An 18,745-nucleotide genomic window follows, 5' to 3' on the forward strand; every position below is an offset into this window, starting at 1 on the left:
CATTTACTAATAATATACTTCATTTGCCAAACATTTGCCCATTCACTTAACCTATCTATATCCCTCTGCAGGCTTTCAGCATCCTCTGCACAATTTGCTTTTCCACACAGTTTAGCGTTATTAGCAAACCTAGATTTTCAAATTGTTAATGTGTCTTGCAAACAGTTGTGGGCCTAGCATCTATTAATGTGGCACTCCATTTATCACTGATTGCCAACCAAAAATACCCTTTCTTCAGTCAGGGCCCCAAAGGATATGGTGAGAAGGCAGGTGTATGGGGTTGAATGGGATCTGGGATCAGCCATGATGGAATGGCAGAGCAGACTTGATGGGCTGAATGTCCTAATTCTGCTCCTATGTCTTATGGTCTAAAGACTCATTTATCCCAACTCTTTGCCTTCTATTGGTTAACCAATCACTCTATCCATGCTAATGCATGCCAACTCCATACACGGTCACTGGTACACCACAAGAATTAATGCTTATTCCTCTGCTCCAATCTCTCTACACCCTTGACTGTATGGCTAGGCACAATGCAAACACCAACTATAAATTCAGCAGTGACACGATTGGTGTCAGAATCTCACATGGTGACAAGGAGGCATGCAAGAGCGAGATGGATTGGCTGGTTCAGTCCATAAGACTATAAGACACAGGAGCAGAATTAGGCCATTTGGCCCATCGAGTCTGCCCTGCCATTCAATTGCATCTGATCCTTTTCTCCCCTCCTCAGCCCCACTCCCCGGCCTTCTCCCCGTAACCTTTGATGCCATGTCCAATCAAGAACCTGTCAAGCTCTGCCTTCAATACACCCAATGACCCAGCCTCCACAGCTGCCTAGGTTAATAAATTCCACAAATTCACCACCCTCTGGCTAAAGAAATTTCTCCACAACTCTGTTTTAAATGGAAGCCCCTCTATCCTGAGGCTCTGCTCTCTTGTCCTAGACTCTCCCACCATGGGAAACATCCTTTCCACATCTACTCTGTCTAGGCCTTTCAACATTTGAAAGGTTTCAATAATATCCCCCCCATCCTTCTGAATTCCAGTGAGTACAGACCCAGAGCCATCAAACGTTCCTCTTATGATAACCCTTTCATTCCCAGAATCATCCTTTTGAATCTCCTCTGAACCCTCTCCAATTCCAGCATATCTTTTCTTAGATAAGGAGCCCAAAACTGTTCACAATACTCAAGGTGAGGCCTCACCAGTGCCTTATAAAGCTTCATCATCACATCCCTGCTCTTGTTTTCTAGACCTCTTGAAATGAATGCTAAACATTGCCTTTGCTTTCCTCACCACCGACTCAACCTGCAAGTTACCCTTTGGGGTGTTCTGCGCAAGGACTCCCAAGTCCCTTTGCATCTCAGATTTTTGGATTTTCTCCCCATTTAGAAAATAGTCTGCACATTTATTTCTACAACCAAAGTGCATGACCATGTATTTTCCAACATTGTATATAATTTGCCACTTTCTTGCCCATTCTCCTAATCAGTCTAACTCTTTCTGCAGCCTATCTGTTTCTTCAACACTACCTGCCCCTCCACCAATCTTCATATCATCTGCAAACATGGCAACAAAGTCATCTATTCCATCATCTAAATCATTGATATACAGCAAAAAAAGACAGACCTCTGTGAAACACCACTAGTCACTGGCAGCCAACCAGAAAAGGATCTATTTATTCTCAGTCACTGCCTCCTACCAATCAGCCAATACTCTAAGTATGCCAGTAACTTTCCTGTTATGCCAAGGGCTCTTAACTTGGTAAGCAGCCTCATGTTTGGCAACTTGTCAAAGGTCTTCTGAAAGTCCAAGTCAAGTCGTCACTTTTTATTGTCATTTTGACCATAACTGCTGGTACACAGTAAAAACCAGACAACGTTTTTCAGGACCATGGTGCTACATGAAACAATACAAAAACTATATTTTTTGTTTTGGGGTGGTTGGGACTGGTGAACTCCAACGGGGGGCAGTGTAGCGTCGCATCCAGGCAGGTAACTGTACAGACCCCCTCCCCCGGGTTCGATTGCACAAGTTTTGGACTCTTTTATTGCATGATTTTGATACCACTTGTGCTTACAATCTTGTATGGGCTTTGAGCTGTGCATGGCTGTGTTACTCTGTTTTGCACCTTGACCTCAGAGTAAAGCTGTTTTGTTTGGCTGTATTCATGAGTATTTATCTATGGTTGAATGACAATTAAATTTGAATTGAATTGAATTGATGCCACAACAACAACCTCTCACTCAATGCCAGCAAGACCAATTATTATTGAGCAGGAGGAGGAAACCAGCGGGGGATCAGAGATGGAGAGGGTCAGCAACTTTAAAAGGTAGTGGATAAATTCTAGTCCATCGTGGATAAAGCCCTCCCCACCAAAGAGCACATCTACATGGTGTGCTACTGCAGGAGAGCAGCATCCTTTATCAAGGACCCACACCACCAGGTTCATGAACAGTTATTACCATGCAGCCATGAGGCTCTTGATCCAGACCAGATAACTTCACTCAACTTCAGTCGCCCCATCACTGAACCATTTCCACAACCTATGGATGCACTTTCAAGACTATTTATCTCATGTTCTTGATATTGTTTATTTATTTATTATTATTTTCCTTTTGTATTTGCACAGTTTTGTTGTCTTTTGCACTTTGGTTATTTGTGCGTCCTGTGTATGCCCACAAGAAAACAAATCTCAGGATGATATATGTGATAATAAATTTACTCTGAACGTTGAACTTTGGTAAAGAAACTGCATTGTGGCAGACATACAGGATATACCAGAAAGGTGACAGAGAAAAGAACGGCAATATTGTGAAGGGTCCCACCCACCATGCTTATGGACTTATTATTCCACTCTCATCAAGGAAGAGGCTACGTAGCATCCATGTCAGGACCACCAGACTCAAAAACAGTTACTTTCCCCAAGCAATAAGGCTGATCAACCCCTCCACCCACTAACCCACCATATCAGCGAGAACTGCAGCGTAGGTTCACAAGGTTAATTCCTGGGATGGCGGGACTGTCATATGTCGAAAGATTGGAGCGACTGGGCTTGTATACTCTGGAATTTAGAAGGCTGAGAGGGGATCTGATTGAAACATATAAGATTATTAAGGGATTGGACACGCTGGAGGCAGGAAGCATGTTCCCGCTTATGGGTGAGTCCAGAACCAGAGACCACAGTTTAAGAATAAGGGGTAGGCCATTCAGAACGGAGTTGAGGGAAAACTTTTTTACCCAAAGAGTGGTGGATGTATGGAATGCTCTGCCCCAGAAGGCTGCGGAGGCCAAGTCTCTGGATGCTTTCAAGAAAGAGATGGATAGAGTTCTTAAAGATAGCGGAATCAAAGGTTATGGGGATAAGGCAGGAACTGGATTCTGATTGTGGATGATCAGCCATGATCACAGTGAATGGCGGTGCTGGCTCAAAGGGCCGAATGGCCTACTCCTGCACCTATTGTCTATTGTCTACACTGAACTATGTAAAACAACACAAAAACTACACTAGAATACAGACCTACCCAGGACTGCATAAAGTGCACATAACAGTGCAGGCATTACGATAAATAATAAACAAGACAATAGGGACAGTAGAGGGCAGTAGGTTGTTGTCACCCCAGGCTCTGGGTATTGAGGAGTCTGATGGCTTGGGGGAAGATACTGTTACATAGTCTGGTCGTGAGAGCCAGAATGCTTCGGTGCCTTTTGCCAGATGGCAGGAGGGAGAAGAGTTTGTATGAGGGGTGCGTGGGGTCCTTCATAATGCTGTTTGCTGTGGATGCAGCGTGAGGTGTAAGAGTCTGTAATGGTGGGAAGAGAGACCCCAATGATCTTCTCAGCTGACCTCACTGTCCGCTGCAGGGGCTTGCGATCCGAGATGGTGCAATTTCTGAACCAGGCAGTGGTGCAGCTGCTCAGGATGCTCTCAATACAACCTCTGTAGAATGTGGTGAGGATGGGGGGTGGGAGGTGGACTTTTCTCAGTCTTCGCAGAAAGTAGAGATGCTGCTGGGCTTCCTTTGTTATGGAGCTGGTGTTGAGGGATCAGGTGAGATTCTCCGCCAGGTGAACACCAAGAAATTTCATGCACTTAACGATCTCTACGGAGGAGTCATCAATGTTTAGCAGAGAGTGGTCGTTCCGTGCTCTCCTGAAGTCAACAACCATCTCTTTTGTTTTGTTCACATTCAGAGACAGGTTGTTGGCTCTGCACCAGACCGTTAGCCGCTGCACCTCCTCTCTGTATGCTGACTCATCATTCTTGTCGACAAAAAAGCCTTGCAGAGGGTGGTTAGGGGAGCAGAGAAGGTTATTGGGGTCTCCCTACCTTCTGTCCAAGACCTCTTTCAGAGTCGATGACTCCAGAAGACACGGTACATCATTAAAGACCCCTCACACCCTCTCCATGAACTGTTTGTTCTTCTGCCATCAGGCAAACGTTACAGGAGCATCAAAACTAAAACCACAAGGCTACTAAACAGCTTCCTCCCACAGGCAGTCAGACTGCTAAACAGCTGCTCTACCTGACTCTGCTTTGGACACTTTTAACTTGCACTGGACACTTACAACTTGATTTTAACTGACATGTGGCTGTTGTGTTTTACTATTTATTGTTATGTTTATTATTTAGTGTTGCATTTGTTATGTTATGATTGCACTGCTCCTGAGAAACGCTGTCTCATTCTGCCCTGCAGAGCTGATATACGGTTAGAATGACAATAAAGTTTTTTGAATTGAATTGTTGATGAGACCCATCGTCCTGTCATCGGCCAACTTGATGATGTGGTTCGAGCTGTGTGTTGCAGCACAGTCATGGATCAGCAGAGTGAACAGCAGTGGGGGTGCCCCGTGCTCAGTGTGATGGTGTTGGAGATGCTGCTTCCAATCCGGACTAACTGAGGTCTCCCAGTCAGGAAGTCTAGGATCCAGTTGCAGAGGGAGGTGTTCAGGCCCAGCAGGCTCAGCTTTCCAATCAGTTTCTGAGGAATGATTGTGTTGAAGGCTGAACTGAAGTCTATGAACAGCATTCGAAAGTACGTGTCTTTTTTGTCCAGGTGGGTTAGGACCAGGTGGAGGGTGATGCCAAACATACAATATCCACTACATCCCATCCTACTTGTCATCTCCTCAAAGAATTCCAACAAATTTGTCAGGCAAGATTTTCCCTCAAGGAAACCATGCTGACTTTGTACTATCTGGTCCTCTGTCACCAAGTACTCCGTAACCTCATCCTTAACAATTGACTCCAACATCTTCCCAACCACTGAGGTCAAGCTAACTGGTCTATAATTTCCTTTCTGCTGCCTTCCTTCTTTCTTAAAGAGGGGAGTGACATTTCCAATTTTCCAGTCCTCTGGCACCATGCCAGAGTCCAGTGATTTGAAAGATCATTACTAATGCCTCCACAATCTCTACCACTGCCTCTTTCAGTACCCTGGGGTGTAGTTCATCTGGTCTGGGTGACCTACATGTACTCTTAGGTCTTTCAGCTTTTTGAGCATCTTTACTTTTACTTTATTGTCGCCGAACAATTGATACTAGAGTGTACATCACCATAGTGATATTTGATTCTGCGCTTCGCGCTCTCTGGAGTACAAATTGATAGTAAATATTAAAAATTTAAATTATTTATCATAAATAGAAAATAGAAAAGGGAAAGTAAGGTAGTGCAAAAAAACTGAGAGGCAGGTCCGGATATTTGGAGGGTACAGCCCAGATCCGGGTCAGGATCCATTCAGCAGTCTTATCACAGTTGGAAAGAAGCTGTTCCCAAATCTGGCCGTACGAGTCTTCAAGCTCCTGAGCCTTCTCCCGGAGGGAAGAGGGACGAAAAGTGTGGGTCGTGGTCGCTGGGTGGGTCGTGCCCTTGATTATCCTGGCAGCACTGCTCCAACAGTAACAGTAACTGCACTCCCTTCTCTTCCCTCATATTCTTCAACATCTGGCACACCGCTAGGGTGTTCCAAAGTGAAGAGTGATGCAATAACTCATTTAGTTCATCGGCCATCTTCTTGGCCCATTATTATTTCTCCAGCCTCATTTTCTAGTAGTCCTATATCCACACTCATCTCTTTTATTTTTCTTTTACATAATTGAAAAAGCCTTTACTATCCACTTTTATACTGTTTGCTAGCTTGCTTTCATATTTCATCTTTTCTCTCCTAATGATTCCTTTAGTTGCTCTCTGTAGAGTTTTAAAAGCTTCCTAATCATCTATCTTCCCACTAATTTTTGCTTTGTTGTATGCCCTCTCTTTTGCTTTTACAATAGCTTGGCTTCCTTTGTCAGCCACATTTGTATAATTTTGCAATTTGAGCATTTTTTCATTTTTTGAATACATCAATCCTGCACCTTCCTCATTTTTCCTATAAACTCACACCATTGCTGCTCTGCTGTCATCCTTGCCAGCATCTCCTTCCAATTTACTTTGGCCAACTCCTCTCTCACACCACTGTAATTTCCTTTACTCCACTGAAATACTGCCACGTCAGACTTTAATCTCAAATCTCAAGTTGAACTCAATCATATTGTGATCACTGGGAGTCAATTTACAACAGACGGCTCAGAGTTTAAAGTAAATTTATTATCAAAGTACATATACTATACTGCCTTGAGATTCATTTTAGTAGTCATTCACTAGATCAAAGAAATACAACAGAATCAAGAAAACTACACAGAGTGATAAACATCAAAGTGCAAAAACGAATAAAGTAAATAAATAATATTTGAAATAGATTTGTCAAGTCCCTAGAGTGAGAGATGAGATTGTGGAATCAGCCCAGTGTTGAGGTGAGTGAAGTTAGCCTGAAGGGTAGGGACTGTCCATGAACCCAGTACTACGGAACCTAAGGCTCCTGTACTTTGTGATGGAAGCAGGGAGAACAGAGCATGGCCTATACGGTGGGGGCTTTTGATGAAGGATGCAGCCTTCTTGTGGAATCTGTCCTTCTAGATGTACTCAATGGTGGAAGGGTTTCCCTGTGATAGACTGGGCTGTGGGCTTTTCCATTATTGGGCATCAGTGCTTCCACACCAGGCCATGATAGAGCCAGTCAGGACACTGTGCACCTACAGAAGTTTGTCAGCGGTGTATCTGTGCAAACTTCTAAGAAAGTACCGGCACTACAGTGCCTTCTTTGTAATGGCACTTACATGATGGTCCCAGGACAGATCCTCTGAAATGGTAATGCCAAGGAGTTTAAAATTACTTATCTTTCTGCACCTCTGTTCCCCTCATGAGGATTAGTTCATGGACCTCCGGTTTCCTTCTCTTGTAGTCAATAATCAGTCTTCTGAATTGGCATGGGTTTTCAATCTCCCTCCTTCTGCCAATTTGTCACTGCCTTTGATTTGGCCAACAAAAGTGATAGTTTTCAGAAAATTTACTGAAAGCTGAAATTAACCTCACAATTATAATATAAAGCGAGTAGAGCAGGGGACTAAGCACGCAGCCTTGTGGTGCTCCTGTACCGATGGTGATTGCGGAGGAGATGTTGCCAGTCCAAGCAGGGATAACCGCAGGGTAGCAATGGCAAGAGAAAATTGAGTATGCGGTTGCACAAGGTATTGAGATCTAGATCTTGGAGCTTATTAATTAGTTTTGAGGGGTGATAACATTGAATGCTGAGCTGTAGTCAATGAAGAGCATCCTAATTCAATGAAGAGTATTCAGATATTCCTGGGCTGAGTGAAAAACCAACGAAATGGCATCTGCCGTTGACCATTTGTGATGGTCAGCAAGTTGGAGTGGATCCAAGTCACTCCTTGGGCAGATGTTGACATATTTCATGATCAACCTCTCAAAAGCACTTCATCACAGTGGATGTAAGTGCTGCTGGATGGTAGTCACTGAGGCAAGTTACCAAGTTCTTCTGCTGACTAGGGTTGTCAACTTTCTCACTCCCAAATAGGGACAAAAGTAGCAGTCAAATACGGGACACTTGTGTTTACCCCGAGAAAGACTATCATGACCATGAAGCCTTGCGCGGGCACCTGTGTGTGCAGGCGTGTATGTGCTAATTTTTTTCTACAAATCAGTTTTGGCTTAATCTTCCCGAATCTGTTAAGTGAAACTACACTGTACATACATTATTTCTACTTTATATAGGCTGTGTATTTATCATATCATTCCTGCTTTTACTATACGTTAGTGTTATTTTAGGTTTTATGTGTTATTTGGTAGGTTATTTTTTGGGTCTGGGAATTCTCAAAAATTTTTCCCATATAAATTAGTGGTAATTGCTTCTTCGCTTTACGCCATTTCAGCTTACGAATGGTTTCATAGGAACGCTAAGGAACACTCTACCTTAGCGGGGGAAATACGGGACAAGGGCGTTCCTGTATGGGACAAACCAATTTAGCCCAATATACGGGATGTCCCGGCTAATACAGGGCAGTAGGCAACCCTAAGTATGACTGAAGCAATTGGGTACCTTAGACTGACGAAGCTGGAGGTTAAAGATGTCAGTGAACACTCCAACCTGATGATCATCACAGGTCTTCACTACATGACCACGCATGGCCAGATGCTTTCCATTGGTTCACCCCCTTTACATCATCACCATCAACCATGCATTTGTACTAATCCTGTATTTTACTCTCCTCACACTCTCGTCGACTCCCACCACAACATTACCACATACCTACACACTTTGGCCAGTTAACCTACCAAGCCGTCCATCTTTGGGACTTGAAAGGAAACCAGAGCACCCAGGGGTGACTGTGCTGTCAACGGAAGAACATGCAAACAGCACCGGAGTCGGGTCGGAACCTATGGCCTCTACTGTGCAAGGTAGCAACTCCATCAGTTGCACCCTCTGCTCCACCCTCCGCTCTGTAGATTGCAGGAGAGTGAGGAGTGAGAAGTTTCACTCGGTGCTAGATTACCAGCTGAGGAGTGTTGTCAGTGGCAGTCAATTAGAACTGAGAAAAACAGAATTTTTTTCTTTCAGAGGGCGGCAATTTACTGGAATGTTCTACCCCACTGAGCTACAGGGGTTAGATGAGTAGGGGCCTTTCAGGGAGATAACATCCTGAAGGAGCAGGGAATTGAGTGCTTTGTGGAGCAAACACATTCAAGGAGCAGAGGTCGGGGTGAGATCAGCCATGAGGTTATAGAATGATGAGGCAGGCTCGAGGGCCTGAGTGGCCTACTCCTGATCCTTTGCTCTTGAAAAAAATTCAGAGGAATATCTCTGTGTGACTTCTGTTAGTGTCATCTAACTTAGTACAAACTGGAGATCAAATCAGGGGCCTCCATCCTGTCAGTCAGCTGGGTTAACTGTCAGGGGACCTGCTGTATGAAGAGAGTGGGTTGCTGTGATCAGGAAATCAGTGTTGAAACACGCTCTGCAGCATGTTAAAAATTAATGCTCTATCTCAAATGTAGCAAGAAGCCAAAAGAGACTCTGAATTTGCCAAGCTGACTAAGTAATACATGGATTGTCACCAGACAAGAGAGTGGGAGTGGGTCATCATTGGAAGTAAAGCGTGATCTATTCCTAAAGTGGTTTGTGTGACATAGCTTCAGCACGATGAGTGATGAATTTGGAATGCTGTGGTCAGTGGGATACTTTTCAGCTTTCCTCTTCTACATGATTAGAGAAAAATATTTGTTAAGATCGGCTGGGTTCCAGCTGCAGAAAGCTGGCATTCTCCACATATCATTTCCAAGATCCTCAAGGGAATTTCAAAACTTGTTCAGTTTTTATAATTCATATACATTGCCAGTCTTCACCTTTCCCATCACCCCTTCAGTGGACATCTGTGGCACCTGCAGTCAGAGCTGCTGTCTCACAGCTCCCGTAGCCAGGCTCAGTCCTGATCCGTCGTTGTTGGTGTACAAACAGGCCCTTCAGCCCACCACATCTCTGCTGACCACCATGCCTATCTATATAACGTTGTGTGCCTGTATTAATTCCATATCCTTCTTTTCCCTGCTTATTCAAGTACCTGCCAGCTGCCTCTTGAAATGTTGTTGCTATTCCATCTCCACCACCTGCTCTGAAAGCCCAATGTGAAAAATTACCACTCAAGTCACATATAAACCTCCTAACTCTTGGCTTAAACCTAGTTTTATACATGTATAACCATGCCAGCCTAGTTTTATACATGCCAATCATGGAAAACAGACTCTGGACACTCACCCTGTCTCTGCCTCTCAGAACTTTAGACAGCTCAATCGATCCCCCCTTATACCTCCTATCATCCAATCTGCTCTGATAATGCAAGACTTCCAACCCAGACAACATCGCTGGGAATATTTTGTTTGCCCTCTTAGTCACATCCTTCCTACAGTGTAGTCACCAGAAATGCACACATAGCTCGATGTTCAGTTTAGATTAGATTAGAGTAGATTCAACTTTATTGTCATTATGCTGAGTACAGATACAAAGCCAATGAAATGCATTTAGCATCTGACCAGAAATGCAAAGAATAGTGTTATTTACAAAATAACTACGAATAAAAAAAGTGCTACAGCACACAAATATAAAAGTACTGAGACAGTACAATACGGATGCAATACTGCTTAGCGCTGTGATGTGAGGTTCAGCAGTATCACTGCCTCAGGGAAGAAGCTCTTCCTGTGCCTGCTAGTGCGGGAGCGGAGGCTCCTGTAACGCCTACCGGATGGGAGGAGAGTAAAAAGTCCATGGTTAGGGCGAGATGCATCCTTGATAATGCTTTTCCCCCTGCCCAATGGTGGGCAATTGGGTGCCGATAATCCACTGGGCAGTTTTCAGCACACGCTGGCGTGCTTTGCGGTCCGATACGGGACAATTGCCATACCATACTGAGATGCAGTTGGTGAGTATGCTCTCAATGGTACAGCGGTAAAAGTCCGTCAGTATCCTGGGACAGAGGTGAACTTTCTTCATGCTCCGCAGGAAATAAAGGCATTGTTGCGCCTTTTTGATCAGGATGGAGGAGTTCAGGGACCAGGTGAAATCCTCGGAAATGTGGACACCAACACTTTGCACAGCTGTATCATGATGTGCAACGACCCAGCCAATGAAGTCAAGCACCACATGCCTTCCTCACCAGCCTGTCTACCTGTATTCCACTTTCAGGGAACTATGTACTCCGAGTTCAACACCACTCCACAGGGCTGTGGCAATTACTGTGTATGCCCTGGCCAGGTTTAACTTCACAAAATGTATCACTTTGAGTGGCAAATTTGATTTGCCATCATTGACAACCATTCTCAATGTCCACTCTACCTTCAATGTTGGTGCTATCTGCAAACTTGCAAATCATGTCGCCTAAATTCTGTTCCAAATCTTTAATATATATGACACAGGGGGCCAGCACTCCATTGCCCAGAGGCCTCCAATGTCATCCTCTGCCTCCTATCACCAAGCTAATTTAATTTCCAATTAGCTAGCTACCCTGAGTCCTGTACAATCTAACCTTCTGGACCAGCCGTCCATGTAGGACATTATCAAAGACCTTGCAAGAGTCTATGTAGATAATGTCTACTACCCTGCTCTCATCAATCCTCTTGATAATCTCTTTAAAAACAGCCAGTCAAATTCATGAGATGCCATTTACCCACACACAAAGCTAGGATGACTGGCCCTAATCGGTACTTTTCAAATGTAAATAAATTCTGTTTCATAATCTTTCGCAATAACATTCCCACCACTGATGAAAAGCTCATCAGCCTGTGGTTGCCTGGCTGAGTTTGTATGTTCTCTATGTGACTGTGTGGGTTTCCCGCAATGCAGTTGCTTACTCCCACGTCGCCGTAAGTTTCTCCCAGAATTAATCAAACAAGAGGAATTGATGAGTAGGTGTGAGTAAGAGAAGGTTGCGGGATACTGGGAAATAGGAGAGGGAAAAGGAATGTGTTGCTCGGATGCCCGGCATCTGCAGATTCTCTCGTTTGTGCATGTTGATGAGACAGCTCTTCAGCTGTGGATATGAGTGGAATAGCCTCCCTCTGAGTTGCTGTAGGTGTAAGACTTCATCTCAGTATCAGGTATCAGATATCAGGTAGATACGGTAATGTGACCAGAATCATGATCAATAGTTCTGCACATCTTCCTTCCTCTATATACCCAGGTGAACAGATGGGTACAACAGACTCTCAAACAGTGTATTCCACTATAATTTACATCTCGTTGCACATAGTAACCAGTGATGGCCTTACAACAATATAACCTACATCGCTTAGAACTGACCACTTTTAAATTCAGATCCTGAAGCTTAGTCACTGAGAGCCTAAGGGAAAACGTGGCGAGATGGGTGAATTGATCTGATCTTGGAAAGGGCTGGCTGTGATATAGAGGGCCAAATGGCCTCTTTCAATGTGGAATGATTCTGTGACTGAATCAGCCTCTACCACCACCTCCACTGAAATGCCAAATCACAGGGCCAGTGAAATGTTATGTACTGAAATAGTTCTGCATGGAAGGAAGGGTGTTGGTAGCCAGTCAGGGTAGATACGGATATGAAAGTGCAGGATGCCGGTAGCCCGTCAGGGTAGATACAGATATGAAGGTGCAGGATGCTGGTAGCCAGTCAGGGTAGATACGGATATGAAGGTGCAGGATGCTGGTAGCCAGTCAGGGTAGATACAGATATGAAAGTGCAGGATGCCGGTAGCCAGTCAGGGTAGATATGGATATGAAGGTGCAGGATGCTGGTAGCCAGTCAGGGTAGATACAGATATGAAGGTGCAGGATGCTGGTAGCCAGTCAGGGTAGATACAGATATGAAGGTGCAGGATGCTGGTAGCCAGTCAAGGTAGATACAGATATGAAGGTGCAGGATGCTGGTAGCCAGTCAGGGTAGATACGGATATGAAAGTGCAGGATACCGGTAGCCAGTCAGGGTAGATACGGATATGAAGGTGCAGGATACCGGTAGCCCGTCAGGGTAGATACAGATATGAAGGTGCAGGATGCCGGTAGCCAGTCAGGGTAGATACGGATATGAAAGTGCAGGATGCTGGTAGCCAGTCAGGGTAGATACAGATATGAAGGTGCAGGATGCCGGTAGCCAGTCAGGGTAGATATGGATATGAAGGTGCAGGATGCTGGTAGCCAGTCAGGGTAGATACAGATATGAAGGTGCAGGATGCTGGTAGCCAGTCAGGGTAGATACGGATATGAAAGTGCAGGATGCCGGTAGCCAGTCAGGGTAGATACGGGTATGAAGGTGCAGGATGCTGGTAGCCAGTCAGGGTAGATACAGATATGAAAGTGCAGGATGCCGGTAGCCAGTCAGGGTAGATACAGATATGAAGGTGCAGGATGCTGGTAGCCAGTCAGGGTAGATACGGATATGAAGGTGCAGGATGCTGGTAGCCAGTCAGGGTAGATACAGATATGAAGGTGCAGGATGCCGGTAGCCAGTCAGGGTAGATACGGATATGAAGGTGCAGGATGCTGGTAGCCAGTCAGGGTAGATACAGATATGAAGGTGCAGGATGCTGGTAGCCAGTCAGGTAGATACGGATATGAAAGTGCAGGGGCACTCCTGAGTGCAGCTCAGCAAGTGTTGTGTGTTAGTGTACTCTTTCAGCTGAGAAGTTAAAATACCCGGGATGGAAGCCAAGCCCAGCCAGACAGAAACATGAATTATAGTTTTATCTTTTCATGTTACAGGTTTTCAATGCACCTAAGTCTAGGTAACTCCTGGGTCATTATCTAAATCATAATAAATTCTTCCTGTTTGGCAGGTTCACTCACTCAGCAGGAGGGTATGTCGACAGAGAGATGTGAAAAGTGCAAACAGAACAACGTATGTTAAACACCTCCAAGGCCAATTCACATCGTGGCCTCTGATGAAATAAACTTCATCTCAGCACATTGTCAAAAACTCTCCAGGGCAGGGGAGCTCACAGTAATCCATTAGCTAATGTCATTGTTCAGAAAATTAACAACCCATAACAAGAAAATGTGTTTTAAAATATAAACCATCAGGGTAATTTGTGCTGTGTGAATTGTGAATGTCAGTAGAAATAATTGTGCAACTATTCAAGACCAGAAGAGAGACTTGGCTTAACTACAGCATCTGTGTGAAATTTGCACCTTTCTCTGTGACTGCCTGGGTTTCACCCAAGTGCTTTGGTTTCACAGAAGCATAGAAAACCTACAGCACAATACAGGCCCTTTGGTCCACAATGCTGTACTGAACACATAGTTACTTTAGAAATAATCTAGGGTTACCCATAGCCCTCTATTTTTCTGAGCTCCATGTACCTATCCAGGAGTCTCTTAAAAGACCCTATCGTATCCATCTCCACCACCGTCGCCATTCCACGCACTCACCACTCTCTGTGTAAAAAAACTTACCCCTGACATCTCCTCTGTACCTACTTCCAAGCACAAGACTATGCCCTCTCGTGCTAGCCATTTCAGCCCTGGGAAAAAGCCTCTGACCATCCACACGATCAATGTTTCCTCCCACATTCCAGAAAAGTGGATCGAGTGGTTAATCAGCCAGTGTAAATTGCTCCTACATATGTGAATGGCAAAATGGGGGGGGGGGGGGGGAAATTGATCCAAGTGCGACGGAGTCGTGTGACAGGGAAATAATTGAGCATTGGTACTAATGGGATTACTATTAGAGCTTACATGAAATTGATGGACTAAATGGCCTCCTTCTGTAATACGTTAAGAAAATATAATTTGAAAATAAATTGTGACAGGTGCTGAGATTAATGTCTACTGTTTTAGTTTCATGCTTGGTATGTCCTCCTGTGGTTCTCATACAGTGAGACTGTGTCGAAATGACACTTACCTAATCCACACCACAGTGACTGACTGGTCTCCTGAGATCCTGTAGAATTCAGATTCAAGCTGTAAAGAGATGGTATTATTAGTGGTGAAGACGACATTACCAAGTCTGTTGCTGCCTTTACTTAAAACATTGAATTCAGTGAGCCTGTCATGTGTGATACCATCACAAGCTTTTACAACTGGCATGCTGACTACAGCAAGCTGCTCAGGAATTGCACTCAGTGCAAAGTCCAGATCAGAACTTTGCACTGATTGTCACAAACTGGGTCCTACCGCACTAGTTATCCTGGGCAACAGGCTGCCACTAGGCTACATCAGCCGATCTACCAACCAATGTAATAAAGAAAAGCACAACATATCTTAGAAAGCAAATGGCACTGAAATTGGTAGCCTTTGCATCAACTGCCTGTCCTCCAATATACCAGCAAACTGGCTGGGAGCGAATGCTGTGCTGTTATCGTCAAAGATAAACCTAGGACTATTGACAGTAAGTCTAACACCTGTGGCAGGGAAGTTACAGGAGTCATTTGAGTGATAAGGTGTACGTGCATTTAGAAACACGGGTTAATTAGGGGTAGCCAGCATGGATTTGTACATGGATGATCATGTCTTATGAACTGTTTTGAGCTTGTTGATAATATGACGACACAAAAGGTGATGAGGCAGGTTTGCTGCCATGGTTTATATGGAATTCAGTAAGGTCTTTTCCACATCGTGAGTTGCTCTGGATGGTGAAAACACATGGGACCCAGAAGAGCTGGCTAACTGGATACACAACCAGCTTGATAGTAGAAAGACCATATGACCTGAAGACATTGGAGCAGAATTAGCCCATTTGGCCATTCCATCATGGCTGAGTTATTATCCTTCTCAATCCCATTCTCCTGCCCTTTCCCCATAACTTTTGACGTCCTGGCTGATCAAGAACCTATTAAATTCTGCTTTAAATATACTCATTGACTTGGTCTCCACAGATGTCCGTGGCACTTAATTCCACAGATTCACCATCCACCGGCTGAAGAATACCTCCTCATCTCTGTTCTAAGTGGGCAGGCTTCTACTCTGAGGCTGTACCCTCTGGTCCTAGACTTCGGCACTATAGGAAACATCCTCTCCACTTCCCCTCTATCTAAAGCTTTCAATATTCAACAGGTTTCAGTGAGATCCCCTCTCATTCTTCTGAACTCCAGTGAGTACAAACACAGAGCCATCAAACATCCCTCATATATTAACCCTTTCATTCCTGGAATTATTCTCGTGAACCTCCTCTGGACCCTCGATGGCAGTACGTCTTTTCTTAGATAAGAGGCCCAAAACTGCTCACAATACTCCAAGTGCAGTCTGACCAATGCCTTATAAAACCTTAACATCACATCCTTGCTCTTATAATCTAGTCCACTGGAAACGAATGCTAACATTGCATTTGCCTTTCTTACCACCAACTCAACCCGCAAGTTAACCTTTAGGGAATTGTTCACATGGACTCCCAAAGTCCCTTTATACCTCTGAGTTTTGAATTTTCTCCCCAAGTAGAAAATAGTCTATCCCCTTATTCCTTCCACCAAAGTACATGACCATACACTTCCCAACACTATGTATATCCAAAGTGCATGATCATACACTTCCCAACACTGTGTTCCACTATCCATGTTGGTGTCTTTCCTGGACGCTTATCTTGTTAAAACAGTCTCATGTGCAGCACCTTGTCAAAGGTCTTCCGAAAATCCAAGTCAACAATGTTAACTGACTCTCCTTTCTCTATCCTGCCCATAATTTCCTCAAAGAAATCCAACAGATTTGTCAGGCAAGATTTCCTCTTAAGGAAACCATACTGACTTTTACAAACAAGAGCAAATCTGCAGATGCTGGAAATCCAAGCAACACACACAAAATGCTGGGGGTATTCAGCAGGCCAGACAGCACCTATTGAAAAGAGTAAACAGCTGATGTTTCAGACTGAGACCCCTCATCAGGACTGGAGTAAAAAAGATGAGAAGTCAGAGTCAGAAGGTGCAGGAGGAGAGGGAGAAACACAAGGTAGTAGGTGATAGGTGAAACTGGAGGAGGGGGAGGGGGAAGGGAAGGGTAGAAGTGGAGAGCTGGGAAGTCGACTGGTGAAAGAGATAAAGGGCTGGAAAGGGGGAATCTGATAGGAGAGGACAGAAGGCCATGGAAGAAAGGGAAGGGGAGGAGCACCAGAGGAAGAGGAAGGTCAGGTAAGAAGATAAGATGAGAGAGAGAAACAGGAATGGGAGAATGGTTGGCGGGGGGGGGATTGTTAAGGGTTGCGCAATTACTGGAAGTTTGAGAAATCGATGTTCATGCCATCAGGTTGGAGGCTACCCAGACAGAATACAAGTTGTTACTCCTCCAACCTGAGTGTGGCCTCATAGCAGCAGTAGACAAGGCCATAGTCTGACGTCAGAGTGGGAATGGGAAGTGCCCACTGGGAGTTCCCGCTTTTTCTGGCAGAAGGAGCAGTCTCCCAATCTATGCTAGGTCTCACTGATATACAGGAAATATAATGACTTTCGCCTACTTTATCACGCACCTCCAAGTAGCCTGAAACCTCATCCTCAATAATGGACTCCAGCACCTTCCCAACCACTGAAGTTAGGTCAACTGGCCTATAATTTTCTTTCTTCTGCCTCCCTCCCTTCTTAAGGAGTGGAGTGACATTTTCAATTTTCCAATCCTCCGGATCCATTCCAGAATATACTGATTTTTTAAAAGATTAATACTAGTGCCTTCACAAACCCTTCAGCTACCTCTTTCAGAAGCCTGGGGTGTAGTCCATCTGATCCAATGACTTATCTACCATTTTTCATATTATTGGCTAGCTTACCTTCATATTTCATCTTTTCTTTCCTTATGGTTCTTTTTTAGTTGCCTTCTATTGGTTTTTAAAAGCTTCCCAAATCATCTAACTTCCCACTAATTTTTGCTTATTATACGTCCTTTCTTTCCCTTTTATGCTGACATCCCTTGTCAGCCACAGTTGCCTTAGCCTCCCTTTAGAATGCTTCTTCATCTTTGGGATGCACTGTATCTATGCTGCGCCTTGCAAATTTCCCTCAGAAACTCCAGCCATCGCTGTTCTGCCGTCATCCCTGCTAGTGGCCCCTTCCAATCAACTGGCCAGCTGGTTGTACGGGACAGTGGAGACACTGCAATTAACAGCATTGTGTATAGTTTTGGTCATTCTGTGATAGGAACGATGTTATTAAACCAGAAAGAATGTAGAAAAGATTTACAAGCCAGAGCTTGAGCAATTGAGTTGTTGGGGGACTTTTCACTGGCTAGAACTTTACTCTCTGGAGCAAAGGAATAGAAGCAATGTCATATACATTTATAACAACATCATGAGGAGCATGGATCAGGAATGCAGTCATCTTTCCCCCAGGATTAGGAATCAAGAACTAAAGAGAACAGTTTTCAGGTGGGTGGGGGAGGAGATCTAATTGGAGCTTGGGAGGCTACTTTTTTATGACACAAACAATGTTATCTATGTGGAATGAATTGCCAGAGGAAGTGGTTCAGGCAGGTACAATAAAAGCTTTTAAGAGACAGTTGGACAGGTGCATGGATAGGAAAGGTTTAGAGGGCTGTCGGACAAACACTAGCAAATGGGACTATCTTGGTCAGCATGGGCCATTTGGGCAGAAGGGCCTGTGTCCATGATCTCTGATTCCAAATATTTTTAAACCAACAAATTAACATCTCATTCTCTGTAATATGGAGAATGATGCTATTAATCACAGCAGGTTACTAAATAGGGTAAAGTGTGCATCCCTAAAGTATCAGCAAGATTTACAGTGGCCAGAAAAAACAATGACCTTGTGATTAACGAACTAACAGAGAACTTACAGCACAGACTGGCCATTTCAACCAACTATTCCTCTGCACAGTTAGTGTTTATTTATCCAATGTTACCTTCCAGTTCCTTTCCAATCACATTTCTCCTCAAATGCATTGCTCCCAATCACTTCAGA

The 18,745-nt window shown here is 44.3% G+C and overlaps 1 protein-coding gene across 4 annotated transcripts in view; it reads right to left on the bottom strand.

The window, feature by feature from the left end:
* The window catches only part of hspg2 (heparan sulfate proteoglycan 2), a 546,546-nt gene that overhangs the window by 347,277 nt on the left and 180,524 nt on the right, over nt 1–18,745 (bottom strand). For all 4 annotated transcript variants that reach the window (XM_063033469.1, XM_063033470.1, XM_063033468.1 and 1 more), the window contains exon 5: nt 14,755–14,813. In XM_063033469.1, coding sequence (XP_062889539.1) covers nt 14,755–14,813 — 59 coding nt within the window. The remainder of the gene's footprint in view (nt 1–14,754; nt 14,814–18,745) is intronic.

The sequence above is a fragment of the Mobula hypostoma genome, chromosome 25 (genome assembly GCF_963921235.1).
Source record: "Mobula hypostoma chromosome 25, sMobHyp1.1, whole genome shotgun sequence".
Lineage (NCBI taxonomy): Eukaryota > Metazoa > Chordata > Chondrichthyes > Myliobatiformes > Myliobatidae > Mobula > Mobula hypostoma.